The sequence below is a fragment of the Loxodonta africana genome, chromosome 23, assembly GCF_030014295.1.
Source record: "Loxodonta africana isolate mLoxAfr1 chromosome 23, mLoxAfr1.hap2, whole genome shotgun sequence".
NCBI classification, from domain to species: domain Eukaryota; kingdom Metazoa; phylum Chordata; class Mammalia; order Proboscidea; family Elephantidae; genus Loxodonta; species Loxodonta africana.
The window spans coordinates 5,071,216-5,092,339 of record NC_087364.1 but is presented as its reverse complement, the minus strand read 5'-3'; the positions used below and the strand labels follow the sequence as shown (position 1 = coordinate 5,092,339).

General features: G+C 39.5%; 1 protein-coding gene across 1 annotated transcript in view; it reads left to right on the top strand.

Annotated features, from left to right (window-relative positions):
* Positions 1-21,124, top strand: part of MYO16 (myosin XVI) — a 561,325-nt gene that overhangs the window by 442,317 nt on the left and 97,884 nt on the right. The window contains exon 28 of the mRNA XM_023553192.2: positions 17,268-17,364. Coding sequence (XP_023408960.2) covers positions 17,268-17,364 — 97 coding nt within the window. The remainder of the gene's footprint in view (positions 1-17,267; positions 17,365-21,124) is intronic.

Below are 21,124 nucleotides of genomic sequence, written 5' to 3'. Positions count from 1 at the left end.
GCAAAGCGGTTTGTAAACAGTCTTATGAGACGGTTTTGGTAAACTCACCTAGTTTGCAGCAGGCCAGTCTTTGTTCTGGCCACGTTCTCAGCAAGGCTCTCCCTGGCTGCCTTATTTAAAATTTCCAACCTCTCCCACCTCCCTGCAGTGCCCTCTCCCTCTTCTCTGCTGTATCCTTCTCCATGGTACCTGTCACCTTCTCTGGCACCTCTTCTAGCTAGCTGTTAACTGGCTGTCTGTCCTCTGCTAACGTGCCAGCTCCTTCAGAAGGGATTTTGTCTGTGGGGTTTACAGCAGTATTTCCAGCACCAACGCCCCAAGTCCTGTTGCCGTGGAGCTGAACCACCCCATAGAGTTTCCAAGGAGCAGCTAGTGGATCCAAACTGCTGACCTTTTGGTTAGCAGCCTGAGCTCTTAACCACTGTGCCACCAGGGCTCCATCTCCATCACAAGGGGCAGCAAATGGCACATGGCTGACACACCCTACATACATGCTGATCTAGTAAATGAGGTATTGTAAATAAGGAACCACCAAAACTATACAATTTCTTTTATGTAGAGAGACATGCAAAAATTTCTAAATCTGTAATAACTCGCTGCAGAACATAATGGTGGCAATATCTAAGGAATTGTTTTCAGATGAGACTCAAACAGAATTTTAGCTTTTATCTACATGTTCTTAAGAGAATGTATACATGCGTTACATAAGTAATTAAAATGATTTTCTTTCAAATTTGTAATTGCTATATAGATGCGATATTATGTGTAGAATGTTGTATAGCATTAAAGTCATGATTTTAAACCTTTGTGAAAAAACTGCAAATCACGCTAACCGTGTTTTGCTCCAGCGCATTTTTGTTTCACTCATGTTTTTTACATCACTAGCCCTTACTTCTCGAAGAAATCTTGGTTCTCTTTTATGTGATTTTAGCTGACAGTGCAAAGATTTGGGAACCTACGTATGTTACTATTCCTTTAACCAGTTCCCTTGAGTCAGTCCCAGCTCGTGGCAACCCTTTGTATGTCAAAGTAGAACTGTGCTCTATAGGGTTGTCAGTGGCTGATTTTTCGGAAGTAAATCACCAGGCTTACTTTTGAGGCTCCTCTGGGTGAATTCAAACAGCCAGCCTTTCAGCTAGCAGCCTGATATTCCCTGAACATACTAAAAAATTACTGCTTTTACATAATGTGGTTTATTTTGAAGAAAAGTCAGGGATGTTGTGGTGACTGGAAGAGAATCCTACTTGGTGGTGGTTTCTTGTCCATTACTGTTTACAATGAAGCAGAATATTTTAAAGACATTATGAACTAGTTGGAGCCCTGGTGGCACAGTGGTTAAGATCTTGGCTGCTAACGAAAAGGTCGGCAGTTCCAATCCACCAGCCACTCCTTGGAAAGCCTGTGTTGTAGTTCTGCTCTGTCCTGTAGGGTCTCTATGATTTGGAATCGACTTGCCAGCAACAGGTTTTTTTTTTTTTTTTAATAGACTAGTTGAGGCTTTGTCTTTGTTCTCAAGGCAGAATTTGAATAACTTAATTTTAAAAGAATGGAAGCTTCTTGAGATGGTTTGAGTAGAATTTTACACTACTGTTTACTGTCTCTCCATTATATATTTTTTCTCCATGAAACAGAGTCCGCAGATAACTTCCTTTATGAAAAAAATACAAAATATTTAGCATTAAGTCATCATTTGAAAACAAGTTAAATTAAGCCACTAGCTATGAACCATCTGCTCTTCAGAATTTTTAAAAATCTTCAGGTATTTTATTTATCTGAATACATACATTTTTAATATAACTGTACTTTCAGGTGTCGTTAAATATAATCCCTTCAGAATTGTGTACATTTAATCAAAAAACGTTCTGCCGTGATTACCCCAAGCCAAGAAAAATGACTGGCAGGCATTTAGGCCTATGTTGAACACACTTGTTTTACATGTTATGTCATTTATGTAAAAATGAAAATCTTTGAAACTAATTCTGAGTGGAAAAAATAAGTGCTATAATCTGATTTTCACACATTTTATATGAATCAACGGGTTATAGGATGATTTGTACTGTGTAGTTACTTGAATGCTATATTCATTTTAAAGCCATCTGGAGGGAAGTCTAATGGGGAAACAAATCTGTCAGAGAGCCGATTCATAGCATGCCAGGGGTGTTGCTTAAGAACACAGAAGCCCACAGAGTGCAGGAATGAGTCGGGATTTGGAAATGGTCTTGACCCCATTTAAGAGAGCTTTCAAAGTGATAAGTTTAACTGACGTTTCAAACAGCGATTTATAAAACTTTGAGTCGGGGAAGTCTTTAGGACAGGCAAAGAATTATGTTCTATTTTTGAAGGAGGGGTTCATGCTATATGTTCCTGGAAATTGTGGAACATGAAGCGTTGATATAGTCTTAGTTACTTTACATGTCATCTATCACTTTTAGTATAAGGAATTGGACAGGGGACACTTCCGGTGACTTGCTCAGGATTATAAGGACAAGAAGCAAGCAAGGGAAGAAATGAAAACTTCCATTCCAGCTACCCACTTGTTATGTACCAGGGTGTGTGTGTGTGTGTGTAGGGTGGGGAGTCTTTGGAAGACATAATAAAGGACATTCACAAAAGACAAACCCCAAACTAAAATAAAATATGTTTTTCCCATTTGTGTTTATTCATTAGCCAAAGAATAAAAAAATATATATAATTAACACCTCCTTTTTTTTTTTTTTTTAAATCAGCTTCTAGAGTAATTTTCAAGGAATGGCCTAGATTTCATTATGTGTCTTTATAAAATATATGATCTCTAAAGGATGCTCTCTTAAGGTGCTGAGAACTGCAAGATTAACATTTTACCATAACATTAAATAAAATCAGTGGGATGAAGGATTTATCATTTCATTAGTCTAAACTACTACAGTGGGGAAAAGATAATAAAAGTGAGAGCAAGAAACTGTTAAAGTTTTAAGCATACCCCCCCCTTTTTTTTTTTTTACATCTTCTAAGATGAAACAGTTGTATTAAGCCCATTGGCTCTTATTAGTGCAATAAATTAATAGTTTATAACCTTTGTTTTATTACTTGAGGGGCACTTCATAAATCAACTGTAAGTACAAGCCAGAAAAGAGCCTATATAATTATTCCTTTGCTTCTATTGGTTTTCTTTCTCTGGAACTATCCATGTTGAGAATAATAAATGTTAAGGATCAAAGAGTGCCTTTTGACACTATGTGCATTCTAAACTTGGAATTGAAGTATATAGATATATTTGTATGTGTAGGTGTATGCACATATATATATTTTTTCTTTTTTTCTCTTTTACTAAATACACACACCTCATACACGCATAAATTTTGCACATTTTTGCTATAGTGGAACGTGCATTTTTGAAAACAAATTTGGAAAACAGAGAAAATAAAAGCAGAAAATTAAAACGACCCATAACTGAACTACCTAGAGATAACTACTCTTACTGTTTGGTGTGTATTCGCTCAGTTTTTGAAAATAGTATTGCATGGGTTTGATCTTGGTCAGTGTGGCTATCTCCCTTTTCTCTGTGAGCTTCATAAGGACAGATATCATGTCTTTTTTTCTTATGTATTTGTATGTGTGTGTGTGTTTCATTATTACATTCCCCACAGTCCAGGATCTGGCACACAGTAGATACTCAAGCATTATTTGGCAAATGAATGAATGAATGAATCTCCTACCTGATATCACATTTCCCCGTTGGAAATGAAGGTATCTTCAATCCAGTCTTACCGATATGTGCGATAGCTTCTGCCTTGAAATGGAGTTTATATTTTTCCATTCAGCTTCATTAATATCATACTGGCTTAGTATAATATCTGGTGTTTAATAGTTGCTAAATAAGTAGTGGCTGTACCTATTTGTGGAGCCCTGGTGGTGCAATGGTTAAAAGCTTGGCTGCTAGCCAAAGGTCGGCAGTTCAAATCCACCAGCCACTCCTTGGAAACCCTAATGGGGCAGTTCTACTCTGTCCTACAGGGTTGCTATGAGTCAGAATCGACTCCCCAGCAATGAGTTTAGTTTTTGGTTTTTTGGTATACCTATTTGTAATCCAACTTTCCTCTCTTAGAAATCAACCTAATTTTCCTAACTCCATGTTTACTTATTTGCTTATTCAACAAGCATTTATTGAGCATCTTTTTATATTCCTGGAGTTATGGAAGGCAATTGTGATGTGCAAGTGAAAAAAAAGAAAAGAAAAAGAATTACATGTTCCTCTTCTCACAGGGTTTACTGTCTAGTGGGAGAGAGAAGTACAAAAACAGTAAGCTAACAGATGTTTATGGATTAGGATCCGTGCTGGGAAGGACTAACAAGAATACTGCAAATGCAAATAAAAAAGGAAGTCCTTGGGTCAAGCAAGTGGTTAAGTGCTTCACTGGTAGCCAAAAGGTTGGCAGTTTGAATCCACCCAGAGAGGCCAGGGAGGACAGTCCTGGTGATCTGCTTCTGAAAGTCCCCAGCCTTGAAAACCCTATCGAGCAGGTCAGTTCTGCACACATGGGGTCGCCAAGAGTTGGAATCCACTCGACGGCAACTAACAACCACAATTCAGATAGCACTGTGGTCATGAAAAGCATCTCCAAGACGTCCCATTTAGGCTGAGGCCTGAAGAGTGAGGAGGACCCTGTCATGTGACAAAGTGAGGAAGAGGGGTTTAGGGAGAGGGAAGTGTGTGTCAAAGCCCGGGTATAGAAAACAGCCTGATGGAACTGAGAGACGGCCGCCAGGTTAGAGCACGGTGAGCACGGTAGACAGTGGGAGAAAATAATGCCGTATAACAGCCTTTCTCAACCTTTTTTATGTATTGTTATTATCTTTCCTCTAAGGAAGAAAATTAATGAGATTAAAGAATTTAGTATTTGAGGAGGGGGAAAAAAGCTTACTATAATGGATTGTGGCCATTCATAGATCAACCCTGCATGATGACATCCAGCTCGAAGTAGAGGGTCAGTGAAAAAGAGAAAGACCCTCAACGAGATGGATTGACAAAATATCTGCAACAGTGGGCTCAAACAACAATTGTGAGGATGAGGCAGGACCAGGAAGTGTTTTGTTCTGTTGTACATAGGGTCACTATGAGTCAGAACTGACTTGAGAGCACCTAACAACAACAACTGCTAAAAAAATGGTCACTGTGCCTGTTTCAAGGAGCCTTCGTGGCACAATGGTTAAGCACCCAGCTGCTAACCAAAATGTTGGCCGTTGGAACACACCTATCAGCTATGCAGGAGAAAGACCTGGCAATCGACCCCGTAAAGAGTAGAGCCTAGGAAACCCCATGGGGCACTTTTGCTCTGTCACATGGGGTCACTATGAGTCAGAATCAAGTGGACAGCACACAACAACATACCGGTTCCTAATCCAGTTTCATTTCCTATAATTCAGTCTGATTTACCCTGATTCCAAGTTTATGCATTTACCAAGTGCTTGCTGAGTACTTATTCTATGCCACAAACCTTGTACAGGAAAGCCTGTGAAAGCCAGAGCCTGTGTAAGGCAGAAACCTGTCTGAGAAGGAAGACTCAGATATTTTCCACTAATAGGGAGCGATAGAAAAGTGGTGAGACTGCACCCTGTTAAAGGTAGAAAACTTGGGAGACCTGGAAAACAAGGCAGTCCTGCCCAGTTCCTGCTCTCACAGGTTTCACTGTAATGCCTAAGATTTCTGTGTTGTGTGTGTATGTGTGTGTGTGTCTCCATCAAGAACCAGTTTCACCCCCTGGGGGCAGTATCACCACAATGAGAATGCATGCTTAGAGGTAAGGGGTAAGCAGGGGCCAGACTGGGTGGGACCTCTAGAAGTACAGCGTGCTACTTAAAGTTCAATGTGAAGCCACTGATAAGCTTTAAAGAGGGTGGTAGCAGGATCTTATTTATGTTTTCACTCTACTTTCTAAGTGAAGAAAGTTTCATTGGAGAGGAAGGATGGAGCTAGGATACCAGTGAGCAACCTCCTGTAGTGGCCCAAGCAAGGCAGAGCAATGGCCATCGGAAAAAGGTGGCATCTAAGAAAACGGAGGGATGAGAGAGGACCGTGTGTCCTTCAGTAACTGCTTATTAAATTTTATTTAAGAGTGCAATCTCTTTTGTTGACTGGAAGCATGTAATCATTTTTATAACCAAAATACTCATTCAAGTCTGGAATATGTTCAAGCCGTTAATAACAAATAGGAATTTGCAGCACAAAATACATGTGGATCTATGAAGGATGGAGGAGATACAGCCTTTAAGAGTTGAAAGCAGAAGACAGTTCACAAAAATACATACAGATGAGTCTCAAAGCAAACATGGACACACCATGGTACCAGTATTTGAAAAACGAGAAAGCTATGTAAGTATTCGTGAATGTCTAACACTACCTTTAAGAGGTGCTATATAAGATCAGGTGCTCAGGTTGTAATGCCGTGAATATTAATATCCTTGGAAGTAAAGCAAACATCAGAATACTTACATGCCAGCAACTTGGCAGATACTGATGGCAGGAACGCTCTCTGTACACGTGTGTCCACGCATACCAGTAAGTACAGTGGGTGTGACAATGTTTATACTCTTGTTAAGTATTTATAGTGCATACAGTCCATGGACCACGTAGTTATTATTGCCATTATTTAGGCCAATTTGTTTAAAAAAAAAAAAAGATTAAATGTATTCCTTAGATAAGTCTATTAACTTATCAAATGCACTCTTCTCCGTGATTTGCAAGATAACCAGTCTTGTTTGGGTTTGGATTTGGTTTGCTTTTTACAATATGGTCACTTTGGAGGAAAGCGTATATTTTTTAGGTGCTCTTGACCATATAGATATGATTTCTGTAATGAAATAATGTACATGATCACATAGTGAATAATTCACTAGTAAGCTCAAAATAGAAGTTTTTATTCATCACTGCTTGCTGTGCAGGTCATACTGTTCTAGGTGCGAGTAATTCATTTTTCTTAACCTATAATTATATGTAATTTGAACCAAACCACCTTCTTCAAATGCCAGAAGATACAGTACTCTCTTAGATGCATGGGTCTGTAATTATCTTTTTCTGCATTGCGGTTAAACTTCAAGAATACTCTATTTATAAGGAAGATAACTTATATTTTAGTATAAATTTATCTTTTGGGAATGTTTAAAAGTACGTTCAGAGCCAGGCTGAGCATTAGAATATGTCGATTTAGAAGTTTTTCAAAGCTACCCTGAAAATGTAAAATGTTGAAATAAAACCCAGTGCCATCAAGTCGATTCCGACTCATAGCGACCCTATAGGATGGAGTAGAACGGCGCCATAGAGTTTCCAAGGAGCACCTGGTGGATTCGAACTGCCGACCCTTTGGTTAGCAGCCGTAGCACTTAACCACTACGCCACCAGGGCTTGCAGTGTTGAAATATTAATAGTAAGATATACCCACAATAGAAATGATGGCTGTCCTTCAGAAACCTACTGAATCCAAGCAGCAAATGGTGGGAAACGGATGGATTCAGCCTGGAAAGGATGAGTTTTAGTTTCTTTGGTTTTTTTCTTGAGCTTCTTGAAAGAACAGGTTGTATTTTTCTGTCCATCAGGGTGGCCTCAGAGGTTGGCTTCTTGGAGAATATCAGATGATGAATGACTGATGAGTGACTAGACGGACAGGGCAGAGAGGAGGTAGGAAGGTGGATAAATCAATGCAACATAAGGAAAACCAGGGAAAATAGAAGATACAGGGCACCTGAGTGCTGTGTGAAAATAAAATTGAACAAGGAGTGAGTGTGGGTGAAGGACTATTTCGAGAGCACACGTGGCAATGGTGAGTTTGTTGGCGATGTTCTTTTTGGAAGAGATGACAGGGTGAGTACAGAAACTGCTCGGCACAGTAACACACAAGAGAACAGTGTTTTAAAGGAACACGATGACATTCTCAGATCAGTCTGAAAGGAACCAAGTCTGGTGGGAGAACTGTATAGATATTCAAAAGTAACAGACCACATTGTTCACATCATTGTCAGTAATGCTACTAAAGAAAAAAAAACTGGAAATAGGTTTACATTGGTAAGGGACTATAAGAAATACCAGGGCATTTTTCAGGAATGCTTGTATTACAGTGAAAGAAGATGACTGCTTTTAATGTAACTGTGACATACTACACGTTGTCTTTAAGCTTTAACTTTATCAGAAAAATGTTAATACAATATAATAAAGCCAAGGAGATTAAAAATTTTTAAAGATTCATTTCTTATCAGTGATAATGAAAATAAAATACTTTCTTTGCAGCAAATAAACTAGCATTCATAATAAAACATTCTTATTAAAACATAATCTGTGATAATTATTAATAAAAATATTCCAGTGTTTATTGACATAGATACAAAGGAATAATATCTAAGGTAGCACTCACAACAGTACTGATATCATTCAATAAGAACTCTATGTAAAAACGGTATAGGAACTTGATAGTATATACAGAAGTCTCAGATTGCTTTTCTGCTCTGAGGAGGTAAGTGGGAAGTTAAAATAGCAGTACATAGCACCTCCTTCAGAGCACACTGTGTTAACTCTTCGGAGATAAATAAGATCACATGATGGAGGACTTTGAATGCCCAACCCAAAAGTGTGCATTTAGCTTATAAAAATAGGCAGTCGTTTAAGGTATCTGGAAGATTAATAAATTGGAGGCAGTGAGGAAGGTGAATGAAAGAGCCAGTAAAAAATTAAAGGATAAGTTCTAGATTTTGATCTGCAATAATTCAATACTGGCACTTGAAATGGTAAAGAAGGAATCAAGGCCAGAAAGAATAGGAAGAATTGACAAGCCAGGATGGCAGTTTGGATACGGGGGAGGAATAAGCATGGTTTAATATTTTAGGTTTCCTCATTTGGGTACTCCTGAAATTCAACATGTTTCTTCAACCATGTTAACTGCATTTTTATAAAAGAATGAATTGCAATGATTTAATCTGACTCTAATTTTTTACAGATGAATTAAGTTTCTAATACCTGAGTTCGTGTTACTACTAATATACATCAAAACAACTTTCTTTGACATTCTGTCTTCTCCATTTTCATATTCTTTTTACTTTTGTTTATTTTACCTTAAAATATATAAATTATCCTCTTTGTATTTCTCCAACATTATTCCAGCCCTCAGATATCTCACAGTCAAGTTGAATAGCCAGACAGGTATACAAATAATGACAGAAGCAGAAATACAGTATCATTATAGAAATGTGTACAAAATATATCAGTGACATTGATGTCCTAATGTAATGCATTTATTATTATTATAAGGTACCATGCATGCCGTGTGGGTTTTAAATGATAAATAGGAGCTTACCCAGTAGAAGATTATACAGAAAGATATTACAGAAAAGTAAATAAATAAGTGTTAAGCCTATGAAAAAATGAACAAGTTCTCATTTTTGGAAATGCAAGCAATAATCAATTTGAAAATAGGTAGTCCTGAATATATTGAGAAATGCCAGACCATATAAAGTCTAATAAGCATTTCAAAAGTGTTTGAATGTTATCCTGAAAATTATGACCTGCTGTTAAATAACTTAAAGCACAAGAGTAATATAAGAAGATTGATGTTTAGAAAGATCACTCCAAAGATAGTTTAGAAAATGGGTACATGTGGGCCTGAGACGACTCAGGGAGGCTACTGAAATTATTCAGAAAAGAGAAGAGGAAGTGGATTCTAGAGGTATCAGTAGGCCTGTGACTAAAGAGATCAGGAGGAGAAAGGGTAGACTTGGATAATTTGAAATTCTTGCTTGGATGATAAGGTTGATGATGGCGCCACTAGCATAAAAAAAAATTTTTTTTTTTTTTTATAGAAAAGGAATATAGGGTGAGGATGAATGGACAATTTGGTGGGAGAAATTATAGTTGAAAATATCTTGGGACTGAGGTACTCATGGGACATTCAGACGGATGTTGCCCTGATTCATCAAGATGGGGAATACAGGTTGAGAATCCTGTTTCCAAGAAGAGGACATTGACGCTGAGGTGCCTGTGAATCCTCTCAGTAAACATTTCCACTAGGATATGGGTTTTGCAGTTCGAGACTCAGGAATTAGATGTTATCATTGTTAACTGTCATCAGGTCAGCTCCAACTCATGGTGACTCCATTTACAAGAGAACAAAACTTTGTCAGGTCCTGTGGTCTTCACAACCACTGATATGCTTCAGTTCATTGTTTAGGCCGTTGTGTATTTCGAGTGCCTTCCAGCCTAAGGGGCTCATCTTCCGGCACTGCATGTGACAACATTCTATTGTGATCCTTAAGGTCTTCTTTGTCTAAATTTCAGAAGTAGATCACCAGGCCTTTTTCTACCTCTACTATCTTAGTCTAGAAGCTCCAGTGAAACCTGTCCATAACAGGTGACTCTGCTGGCACTTGAAATACGTCGTAGCAACATGCAAGCCACTATAGCACAGCAAACTGGTGGTCAGAATTAGATGAAGATTTGAGAAGGAGCCCTGGTGGCCCAAGGGTTAAGTGCTTGGCTGCTGACTGTAAGGTTGGCAGTTCAAACCCACCCAGTGGCTCTGTAAGAAAAAGACCTGGCAGTCTGTTCACGTAAAGATTACAGTCAAGAAAACCCTATGGGGCCTTTCTACTCTGTCACAAGGGGTAGCTACGAGTCAGAATTGATTTGACGACACCCAGCGACAGTTACATAGATTTGAGAGGATTCTGTAGAAAAAGCTTTGGGAATAATGAGTTTACCAGAGAGACTGTAGACAGTGAGAAGTGCATTTAGCAGAGAACTCTGAGGATGTGTTTAAGTCGCGTGTGCCATCAAGTCGATTCCGACTCATAGCGACCCTGTAGGACAGAGTAGAACTGTCCCATAAGGTTTCCAAGGAGTGGCTGGTGGATCTGAACTGCCGGCCTTTTGGTTAGTAGCCTGAGCTCTTAACTGCTACACTATCAGGGCAAAGCAGAAAAATGGGAGCCTTGAAAAACACTGAAAAAGAGCAAACAGACATAGAGGAGGTGACCAAGTGAGCAGTGTCACAGAAGTCAAGGAGAGAAGAAAGCTTCAAGAAGGAGAGAGTGACCTAGAAGCCAGCTTCTTAAACTGTGGACCAGCATCACTGGCATCGTGACCTGAGAGCTTGTTAAAAATGCAGAATCACAGGCCTCATTCCTGACCTGTTGAATCAGAATCTACATTTTAGCAAAGTCCCCAGATGATTAACATGCATATTGTTGTTGTTATTTGCCCTCGAGTCCGTTCTGACTCATGGAGACCCCACACCTGCAGAGCAGAACTGCTCTGTAGGGTTTTCAAGGCTATGATCTTTCAGAACCAGATCAAGAGGCCTGTTTTCTGAGGTGCTTCTGGGTAGGTTCAAACTGTCAACCTTTAGTAGCCCAGTGCTTAACACTTTCCACCACGCAGGGACTCCAATGTGCACGTTACAAATTGGGAATGTATAGTGTCAAGAGTATCTGTTGATTTTAGTACTAAATAGGCCGCATATGACTTATGGTCTATCATCATACATACATGCCTGCATGCATACATACATATATCCATGCATGCATATATGCATGTGTGTCTGTGTGTATCACAATAGACCAATGTTAAATGCTGAAAGCAGAAAGTCCCACAGCAAACCCATAAAGGTGTTTCATGTATACACCTGCTCGTTTTTCTGTCTGCTGAGATCTGACATTCTCACAGGCTTGCCTCTGGAAGGTTCATAGTAATCTTATCTCCGACACTAACCGTCTGTATGTCTGTGTCAGTATCCTAGAATGTCTTTAAAACTTACCTTCTCTTGTGAAATGAAGAGGTTGAGCTAGTCGATTTCTGATATCTAAGTAAAACTGCCTCTTTGCTTTGCTCTTTAGATGATGGAACCTATTAGTCTAGTCTTCCATAGATCTCATGAGGACACATTTCCTTGGGGAAAATTGTACTATCATTTGAAAATAAGTTTTAGTCATTTTTCTCTGTCACCCATGAGTAACTAAAAAGCTTCGTGTCATTTTAATTGACGTGTATTTTTTTTTTCAAAGCAGAGCAGTGTGACCTGAGCTTTCTACACGGGAAACAGTCACTCACTGTATTATGGAATAGCAGTTCATGAGTGAACTAAAGTAGCTTACAGCTCCTACAAATAACATGTGTCTTCTTCAAATCTATAAGAATACGTGTATGCCATAAGAAGATGGCTGTCACTATTTTTCTGTAGTATCAATATGTGACATCATCTTCACATTAGTCATATTTTCTGAATTTCATTAATACAGAGCAAAAATGAGTGTCATAAAATACCGAGTGATAATAGCAATATTTTTTTTCTTTGTGTAAAGCTACTTCGAAGGTACTGTGGGAAACACACAGCACTCCCTTCAAATGTCTTTTAAAAAAAAGAAAAGAAAGAGGAAAAGAACTACCTGACTGGGTCCCATGATGTCTCTCTACTAATACCGCTGCCACGCCTCCTACACACATCACAACCGCTGTTTCAGCATTTTCTATATTTCCACAGCCTACACCTTTAAAAAAAAAAAAGTCCCTGAAAAACTGTAGCAGTGATTGAAGCTCTAGAAGTCATCAATGACAATTTTGTTTGATCTTTTAAAATCTGTCACTTTGAAAATGAAAAAAAAAAAGCCTAATGGTTTTCTAATAAAAATAGCGATGACTGTAAGTCACAGATGGTTTACTTTTACAGAAGTCGGAATGACATGAACATTTTAATCTCAGGCAAGAACACTCTGTCGTGTTGGGAGCGCCGGGGGAGAGGACTCAGGAGGGGAGTGTTTTCACCTCCTCTTCTCTGGGTAGCAAGAAGCATCCTTTGATTAGAGAATCCTACCAAAATCAAGAATGTAGGTTAACTGGAAATTTGGCCTGATTCTGATGAATCCTAATTATTGGACTTGATCCGGAGCAGGAAGGCACTGATTACACGGTGACTTTACATGAATTCATTCCGTAGAAAAAACAAAAATGGTCAAGGCTTTTCTTCCAGCCAGTGCCATCAATAAACGGTGTAAATATTTGGAATTCAGATGACCTTGTTTGGGTTTCTCTGAAGAAGAACGATTCTTAGGTCGGTTTTCCCGTTAATCCCTAGCATTAGTGATAGCAGAGGACTGTTGAGGACTAAAATGCCTTGTTTAAACTGTTTCCTGAGGTAAAACTCTGAAATACTGCTAAAATCTTAATTTCATTCTTCTAGGGTAAAAGAAACATTTACTGCCAATATGACATAAAGAGCCAAGTTAAACAAATGTTAACATTTCCGCTGTCTCCAGACATTGACAAATTATATCGTAAAAAAAAAATTCCACGAATAAATTTTATAGTAAAAATAATAATAACTGTAAATGTTTGCCACAATAGCTGAATGAAGAATTTTTTTAAAAATCATTGAAATGAAGTGGTACCACAATATCCATCCATTTATATTGTAGCTTCTGACGTCGGACTAGCCCACCCTGTTTTCCTCCCACTGAAGAAGCCCAGAAGCTCCCATCACCAGCAGAGCCCCTTGTTTCTCCACAGAGAGGATTTACACAAGAAGAACTACACAAAAATTCACCAGGAGCTTTGAGACCATGACCATTCTACTAACTCCAACTGATAAATGTGTCTGCCTCTTTAGCGCTCTGCGTTCCCTTATAGATACCCGTGCTCACATCCTCACCCTGCCTTCTTTTTGTCACCATCCCACCCCTGGCTCCCAGCAGCAACTCTTTTTCCACCTCCTAATCTGGCCAGACATCCAGATCTGCCCTGTGAAACCCTCAGTGCACCTCTCAACTACTCATCATCGGCTTCTGTGAAACCACCAATACTTCGAGAAGAATCCACTTCATCTCCCAGATTTATTCCCCTCCTACCTTAGCCTCTATGTCTGAACCCAAAATTGGCTATCCGCTGAAAATACTCTACTATGAGGTTTCACTTTTTCTCACTTCCTTCATCTCGGTGGGGAAGAAGGGCTCAGCGGAATTCTTGCTCCCCAAACTGATATCTACAGCACTGGTGAACCATTTTCATTCCACGTCCCTTTATTCTTTTATTCCCAGCATCGTTTATTCTATGACCTACTGCCTGCCATGAGCTCTTCCTAACTTGCTGAATGACTTCAGGGTCTAGATTATGTTTCCGTTTTCCATCAGACCTTATTTTCACCCAAGACCACATCGTCATCTGTCTCTATGACTCATCTTATACCAGGATTTCACAATTCCTCGTGTTCTGTATTTTTCAATCTGAATCTGTCTTCCTCACTCTCACTTATGAAATTCAATAATATGTCTCCATATTCTTGAAGATCTGTAAATATACGTAATGGCAAATATGCAAGGCAATGTAGTAAGAAAGATAACCGTTCATAAGGTACTCTGGAACAAAACCGATAGATGTCAGACCTCTACTGAAAGTGGTGATATGGGTATCAAAAATCTCTCAGTGCAGCTGAGGCTTAATTTTATTCTTAAAGGATAAATCAGAGTTGGCCAACAAACAAGAGGCAATTGCAAAATCTTCCAAATCCGAATTAATCTTTGATTGCATTATACTGGCTTACCTTGCCAACCACCTAGCAAAGCCCAGCCCAATAATCCATTCTCCAGACAGTTCTCAAAGGGAACTTCATAAAATCCAAATCAAATTCCAAAAACTATTTTTTATAAAATTAACATCAGAGCCTGTTTAAATCCTTCAGTGCATCCCCATTGCTCACAGGAATCTGTCCATGTTTTTCCTGGAATTCCCTTCATGATATGGCCATGAGTTACTTCGCCTCTTCCGCCATCGCTTTCTGCACAGCTATCCTCCCAGATGGTTTGTATTTTCCTCCTTCTTGCCTTTCACATAATAGTTTCTCTATCACAAATCTACCTTCTCCTATCCCTAGACTGCATGGAAAATTCCTGCTTATCCTTCAAGCCTAAAGGACATAAATTTTGTGCTTCTCAGTGAAGCCTACCTGGTCCCATTAGCCTTACTCAATTACTCCCTCCTTTCTGCTGCTATAGTCCTTGAACTAACTCTACCATTGCACTGAGCATGTGCTATTGTGATAATTTGCTTACCACTTATCTTCCCTACTAAACTATGAGCTCCTCGAAGACAGGGATCTCTTTTGTTTCCTGAAAATCTAGCACAATGCCCAAGGCAAATCTACTTAGACTTTCTGAATGGCTGTTAGAAATGTCACTATAAAGAGATCGTACTCATCCAGCCCAACTCCCTTCTTGCCCAGGGTCTCCATTTAATTAAGGGAGTGGAACTAGAATCCAGGTGGCCTATTTCCATTTCATGGGTCTTCTTTGCATGTTGTGCTCCTTTTATATATTGCGTTCCCCAGTGTTCATTATTGACTTCGTCCATTGTGTAGCATTACTAGCCATCGCTATTTTTGAGTTTTATTTTGGATCGCGGAGTTGTATGAATTTTGCCTTCGGGCTTTAGTTTCTCACAATGAATGGCATACCACATTTAGTGATGAACAGATAGTTGACATGCTCCCTGCTTTCCAGTGCCTGTCTCACAGATTTGTTCTGCAGTGCTCACAGATAGTACCAACTGTTCTTCCTGTTGACTGCCAAAATAAGTCAGCAGTTGGAAGGAAAATAAAAAGACTATGAATTATGGAAAATAACTAGGGAAAGAGAATGGCAATACAATAAAAAAAAGTAACAGCTTCCAGTAGCCACCCACCCATGGGACTGCTTCAAATTTCAACCAAAGAAGAGAAAACTAAAGGAAGAAGAACGTCTAATCAAGCAGAGATCCCTGAAACAGGCCAGTTGTTGAAAGTTCTCCCTGTTCTTGTAGCCTGACTGTCATGACACAAAGTTCAGGTCACAAGTCTCTGACAGAACCGTGTGCCTCATTAAGACAACCTCAGATCAAAGGCTAAAGGGTGAGTCGAATGGGAAAACGAGAAGTGACAAAATATGTTTGGAGTCAACTTAATTTCCATATAAAAATGTTCATAAAACATCTCTGACCAAACACTCTGAAGACAAGACACCTCTGACCTACAAACCATTCCAGTACCTAATGGTGCGTATATATTTGCAAGCTTCTGGAGACAGTACGATGTATGACATTGGCTGTGGGTTGTTATTATTTTAGTGTCCACAGCTTATGCTTAGGAGCACACATGTTAGTCTTCCTCTCACTTTAACAGTGTTTGTCTCAAGTGCTAAGAATATGACTGTGAACATATGAGATTTGCCTAAGCAGTAGTCTTCCTCCGTCTAACACAATATCACCTTGAAGTGCCCTCAGCACTCCACATTGGGATTTACCAGTCTTTTTTTTTTTTCCTGTAATTATTATGTGACAGTTTGTGTCCGTAGAGATTTATAACCTTGGAAATGCTATGGGGTCGCTATGAGTTGGAATTGACTTGACGGCAGTGAGTTTTCTGTGATTATTGATGTCTGCTTCCTTTATGAGGCTATGAGCGATTACTATGGGAAGGGCATCCCTTACACCTATCATGCTTCTGCGACTTCTTAGAAAATAAACACAACACGCAAGAAAAGTATTAAAAATGTACAGATGTGGCTTATTGTTATGGGGTTTTAAGGACTTTTTTGGGCAGCTATCTTCATTAATAGCTTACGACTAGAGTTTTGCATAGAAACAGATTTGGTAGCATCCTGAAATTTACACATTCCAGAGAAGTATGTTCACTGTATAGCTGGTGTCTATGTGAGCATATAGAAGATTATTGCTCAGAGATGATTTGTTGAGGCTCTTAAATTTTCTGCTTCAGTTCTGTCATTGCAGTTCTATAAACATTCAATTTATAATAATATAGGGTGTCGTGGGAAAATAGTTGACAGTTCCATATGTCTGCTTTATGTTTTGTTTTGTTTCCATTTTTAAAACCCAACCACCCTGCTTTGAGTCGATGAAAGAAAAGGAAAAATTGGGACCTAGCTAGAGAATGGGAGGATTCATTCATGGGGATGGCTTCAACTTCTGATAAATGCCAAGACCAGTGTTTCTCTTTGCACTACAGGGTGCAGCCACCACAACTGAGGTGTGTGGGCATTTGCAAATGTTGGTGACAATGTGTACACACAGCAAATGTGTTTATTAGAAAGAAGCCTTTGATGTTTTGATTAAATGCAATAAGGTTAAAAAATAAGAGAGATGCGCTGGAGTTAATTGTGTTAGCCTTGTTTCTGCTAATCCTCTTCTCCAAAAATCTCTTGCCTGATTACTTTCCCTTCATCATTTTGCCATCTTCATGCTATTAAATGTTTCCCTGTTGTTTGTATTTTAGATGGGAGTCCGAAAAGTGTTTTTAAAATACTGGCAAGCTGACCAGCTCAATGATTTGTGCCTACGGTTGCAGAGAAAAATTATAACCTGCCAAAAAGGTAACAGTTACATACCAACATCTGTGACCTTTTTTTTTTTTTAATTGTGCTTTAGGTGAAAGTTTACAGCTTAATTTCTCATACAAAAATTTATACACATATGGTTATGTGACACTAGTTGCAATCCCTGTAATGTGACAACACACTCCTCCTTTCCACCCGGGTTTCCCGTGTCCATCCAACCAGCTCCTGTCCCTTCCTGTCTTCTCATCCTGCCTCCAGACAGGAGCTGTCCATGTGGGCTCGTGTATCTGTTTGAACTAAGAACCACACTCTTCACTAGAGTTATTTTATGTTTTATAGTCCAGTCTAATCTTTGTCTGAAGAATGGGCATTGGGAATTGTTTTAGTTCAGGGTTAACAGAGTGTCTAGGGGCCATGGTTTCTGGGGTTCCTCCAGTGTCAGTTAGACCATTAAGTCTGGTCTTTTTATGTGAATTTGAGTTCTGCACCCCACTTTTCTCCTGCTCCATCAGGGACTCTGTTGTGTTCCCTGTCAGGGCAGTTATTGGTGGTAGCCAGGCACCGTCTAGTTCTTCTGGTCTCAGGCTGATGGAGTCTCTGGTTTATGTGAACGTTTTGTCTCTTGGGCTAATATTTTCCTTGTGTCTTTGGTTTTCATCATTCTTCTTTGCTCCAAACAGGAATTCACTAACTAGATAGCAGACAAGAATCACCATCGGTGAGGGAAAGGACAACACACAATAAAGTGGAAGTTAGCACGTGACCTTTTTTGAGTTGTTAAATACAAAATAATTTAGCGTACCCCCAAGTTTAAACCTTAGCGGTATCTACCTTATACGGGACCTCTCTATTCATTTCTTGATGCTACATTTGTTTAAATAGTTGACTGAAGTTTAGAAAGGATCACAGCTTTGTTACCCATTTATCTGTTTTAGACCAATTTTGCAGGCACTGCTTATGTTTTATTTGGTAGTTAGTCCGTGTGAATTTTATATCAAATTTTCACCTAAGTCAGAATTTGAAAGAGGGAATATACATATCTTATTATTTATGCATCCCCTACCTTGACAATAAAGAGCCGTGTGTGGCATAATGGCTAAGCACTCAGGAGCTAAATGGAAGGTTGGTGGTTCAAACCCACCCAGAAGCTCTGAGAGAGAAAGATCTGGCAGTCTGCTCCCATAAAGATTACAGCCTAGTAAACCCTATGGGGCAGTTCTGCGGTGTCGCATGGTGTTGCTGTGAGTTGAGATCAAGTCAGCGGCACCTACCAACACCAACACCTGGACAAGATTCATGCTTTTTGACCCTTTCAAATAGCACAGGTCAATACTGTGCCTTTGAATCTACAGTGGGAAAACTCCCTATCTGGTGCTTAGACACAACTATAACACCAAATCCCATGACATTTCAGTCAGCTTTACTGGTACACCACAGTTTGGAGAGAAAGAACAAGTCAGTCATCCAGTCATCACTTTAAGTAATTCTACATATGCTTTGGAAAAATCCTCCACTTTATTTTTCCTTCACGAAGTGATGATATTTGGAGGGCTGTGTTTGATAGCAGATACCCTGGTGGTATAATGATTAAGAACTATGGCTGCTAACCAAAAAGTCAGCAGTTCAAATCCAACAGGCACTCCTTGGAAACTCTATGGGGCAGTTCTACTCTGTCCTATAGGGTCGCTATGAGTTGGAATTGACTTGATGGCAACTATCCATTTTAACCTTGGGAGAGATTCCATTTAAATTTCTTTTTTTTCTATTAAAACTCACGTGAACGTGAAAAATGGAGACATTTTAGGAATAATTGTGCCTCCCATAAAATTTATAGGCTGATTATTTAGTTGTATTATTTATAGCATAAATATAATCTTTAAAGAAAAATAAAAGAGGGAGAAATTAATCTGTATGCTAGTTTTCAGTGGGACTAGTTGTAATGAACTTAGCTCTCTGATATATGTGTAACTGTTGATCGAAGAAACAAACCTCATAGGATGCAGAAATCAGTTTTATTCTATTCAAGCCTCTGCCCACTTGGAGCTCTGTGGGATTAATTTCGGCACGCCCCTGATGAAATCTACAGCAGGTTCCATGACATTTCCAGTCATTCTCTGGTAATAAAAAATCCTACTACAGTCTAGACTTAAACAGCATCAGCTTAGAAATCACTCTGTCCATTTCAAGCAACGACCACAATTTAGAATCTCATTTTAAGTTCAAACTTCCCTCCTAGCTAGGCCTGCTTCAGTCTGGAATATTCCCTGGGGGAGCGGGCATGGCACTCTTTTATTTGCTAGTCCTGAGCTCTATCCCTTCCCTACTCATTTAGGGTGTCTCTGGCTCCGCCAGGATTGAAGAGGAGGTAGAAGCAAGCAGGGAGACAGGCCTTCCTGACTGGCACCAGAGTAATTTGGCATTGGTTTCCTCTGGCTGGGGCAGATTTTCAGTGACTCCGCTCATATTCAGGGGCATTTCAGGAATTCCCTTCTCTAACGATCTTAGATCTGGGAAGACCTCTCCTTTGCTGGTCACTTGAAATTGCCCCTTCTTGGGCATCAGGTTATCCACCCCATATAGACACTCTCTGTTGGGATCTCATTACTCTTTAAGGAGAACTCTTGGAATGACTCCAAGCAGTCATCTCTTTCCTGAGGAACCATGACTGGTGCCCAGGAGACAGACTTGTGGGCCCTTCAGCGTGCAGCCTCTCTCCGGCAGAGCCCACACTCCACTCAACAGTATGGCAGAGTCCGCCAGCTGCTACTTCTTGCCTTTTCAGGCCTTGTAGTCCACGGTGTCCGCCAAGCTTCAGGAGTCTCATTAAGGCATTCTAGGTGGTCTCTTGAAGCCATATTCACCTCACTGGTAGGAGGGAGAAAGGAAAAGAGGCAGGGATCTTTGGGCAATGGAAGTGGACTCACCACCAACTCTTGGTAAAGAATATCTCTTTGTGGTTTATAATAACCTGGCCGCTTTATCTTCACCCTGTTACATCCTCAGTGTGAGCGAGAGGCTTGGGTCACAGGTCTGTGTGGACCACCGCCTTTGTCATTCCTGTTTGTGGGGTTAGTATCACATCATCAGCATGAGATCCAAACACCTGCAGCGTGAGCATCCTGTCAGAGCTGGTTAGAAATGCCTCTTAGACTCCACCCCAGACCTCATGAATCAGAATCTGTATTTGCAGCCTCAGCTGAAATTGGGACAGAGTCCCATTTGATGTAATGTTATTATAGATAAGAGAACACGGTATCACAAATTCTCGTGGACATTTTTCTTAAATATAATTAGAAGAATTTACATCCCATCATCCATCAAGGGTGCTTTCTGGAGACTTTTATTCTATTTAGTTACAAAGACTGAGTTGCTCTGCCCTACTGACCTGGTACAGAAGAAAAGAACAGAAATTTAATTACTTACTCACCTCTAAAGAAAAAAAAATTGGGAATGGTTAAAAAAAAATGGTATCAAGATAAAAACCATAATTTCATGTTGTGTAAATGAAATGTTGGATATAAAACTTATTTAAAATTGCAGGCCCTTAAATGCAAAGCAAGAATTATTGATTCTTATTTTTACATCTCTTGGAACCCTTCCTTTCATGCTTTGATATGAAATGTACTCAACATGTATATAATCCAGAGCCATTTCCAGTTTTGAAGTGTTCTCATTTTTTTTTTCTTTGTAAATTTTTGGGTAAAAAAAAAAAAGCTGGAACTTTTAGTAGGCATTCAAATTATGTCTACTAGAGGCTTCCTCCCTTGACGATAGAGGTTCATTTTATCCTAGGTGA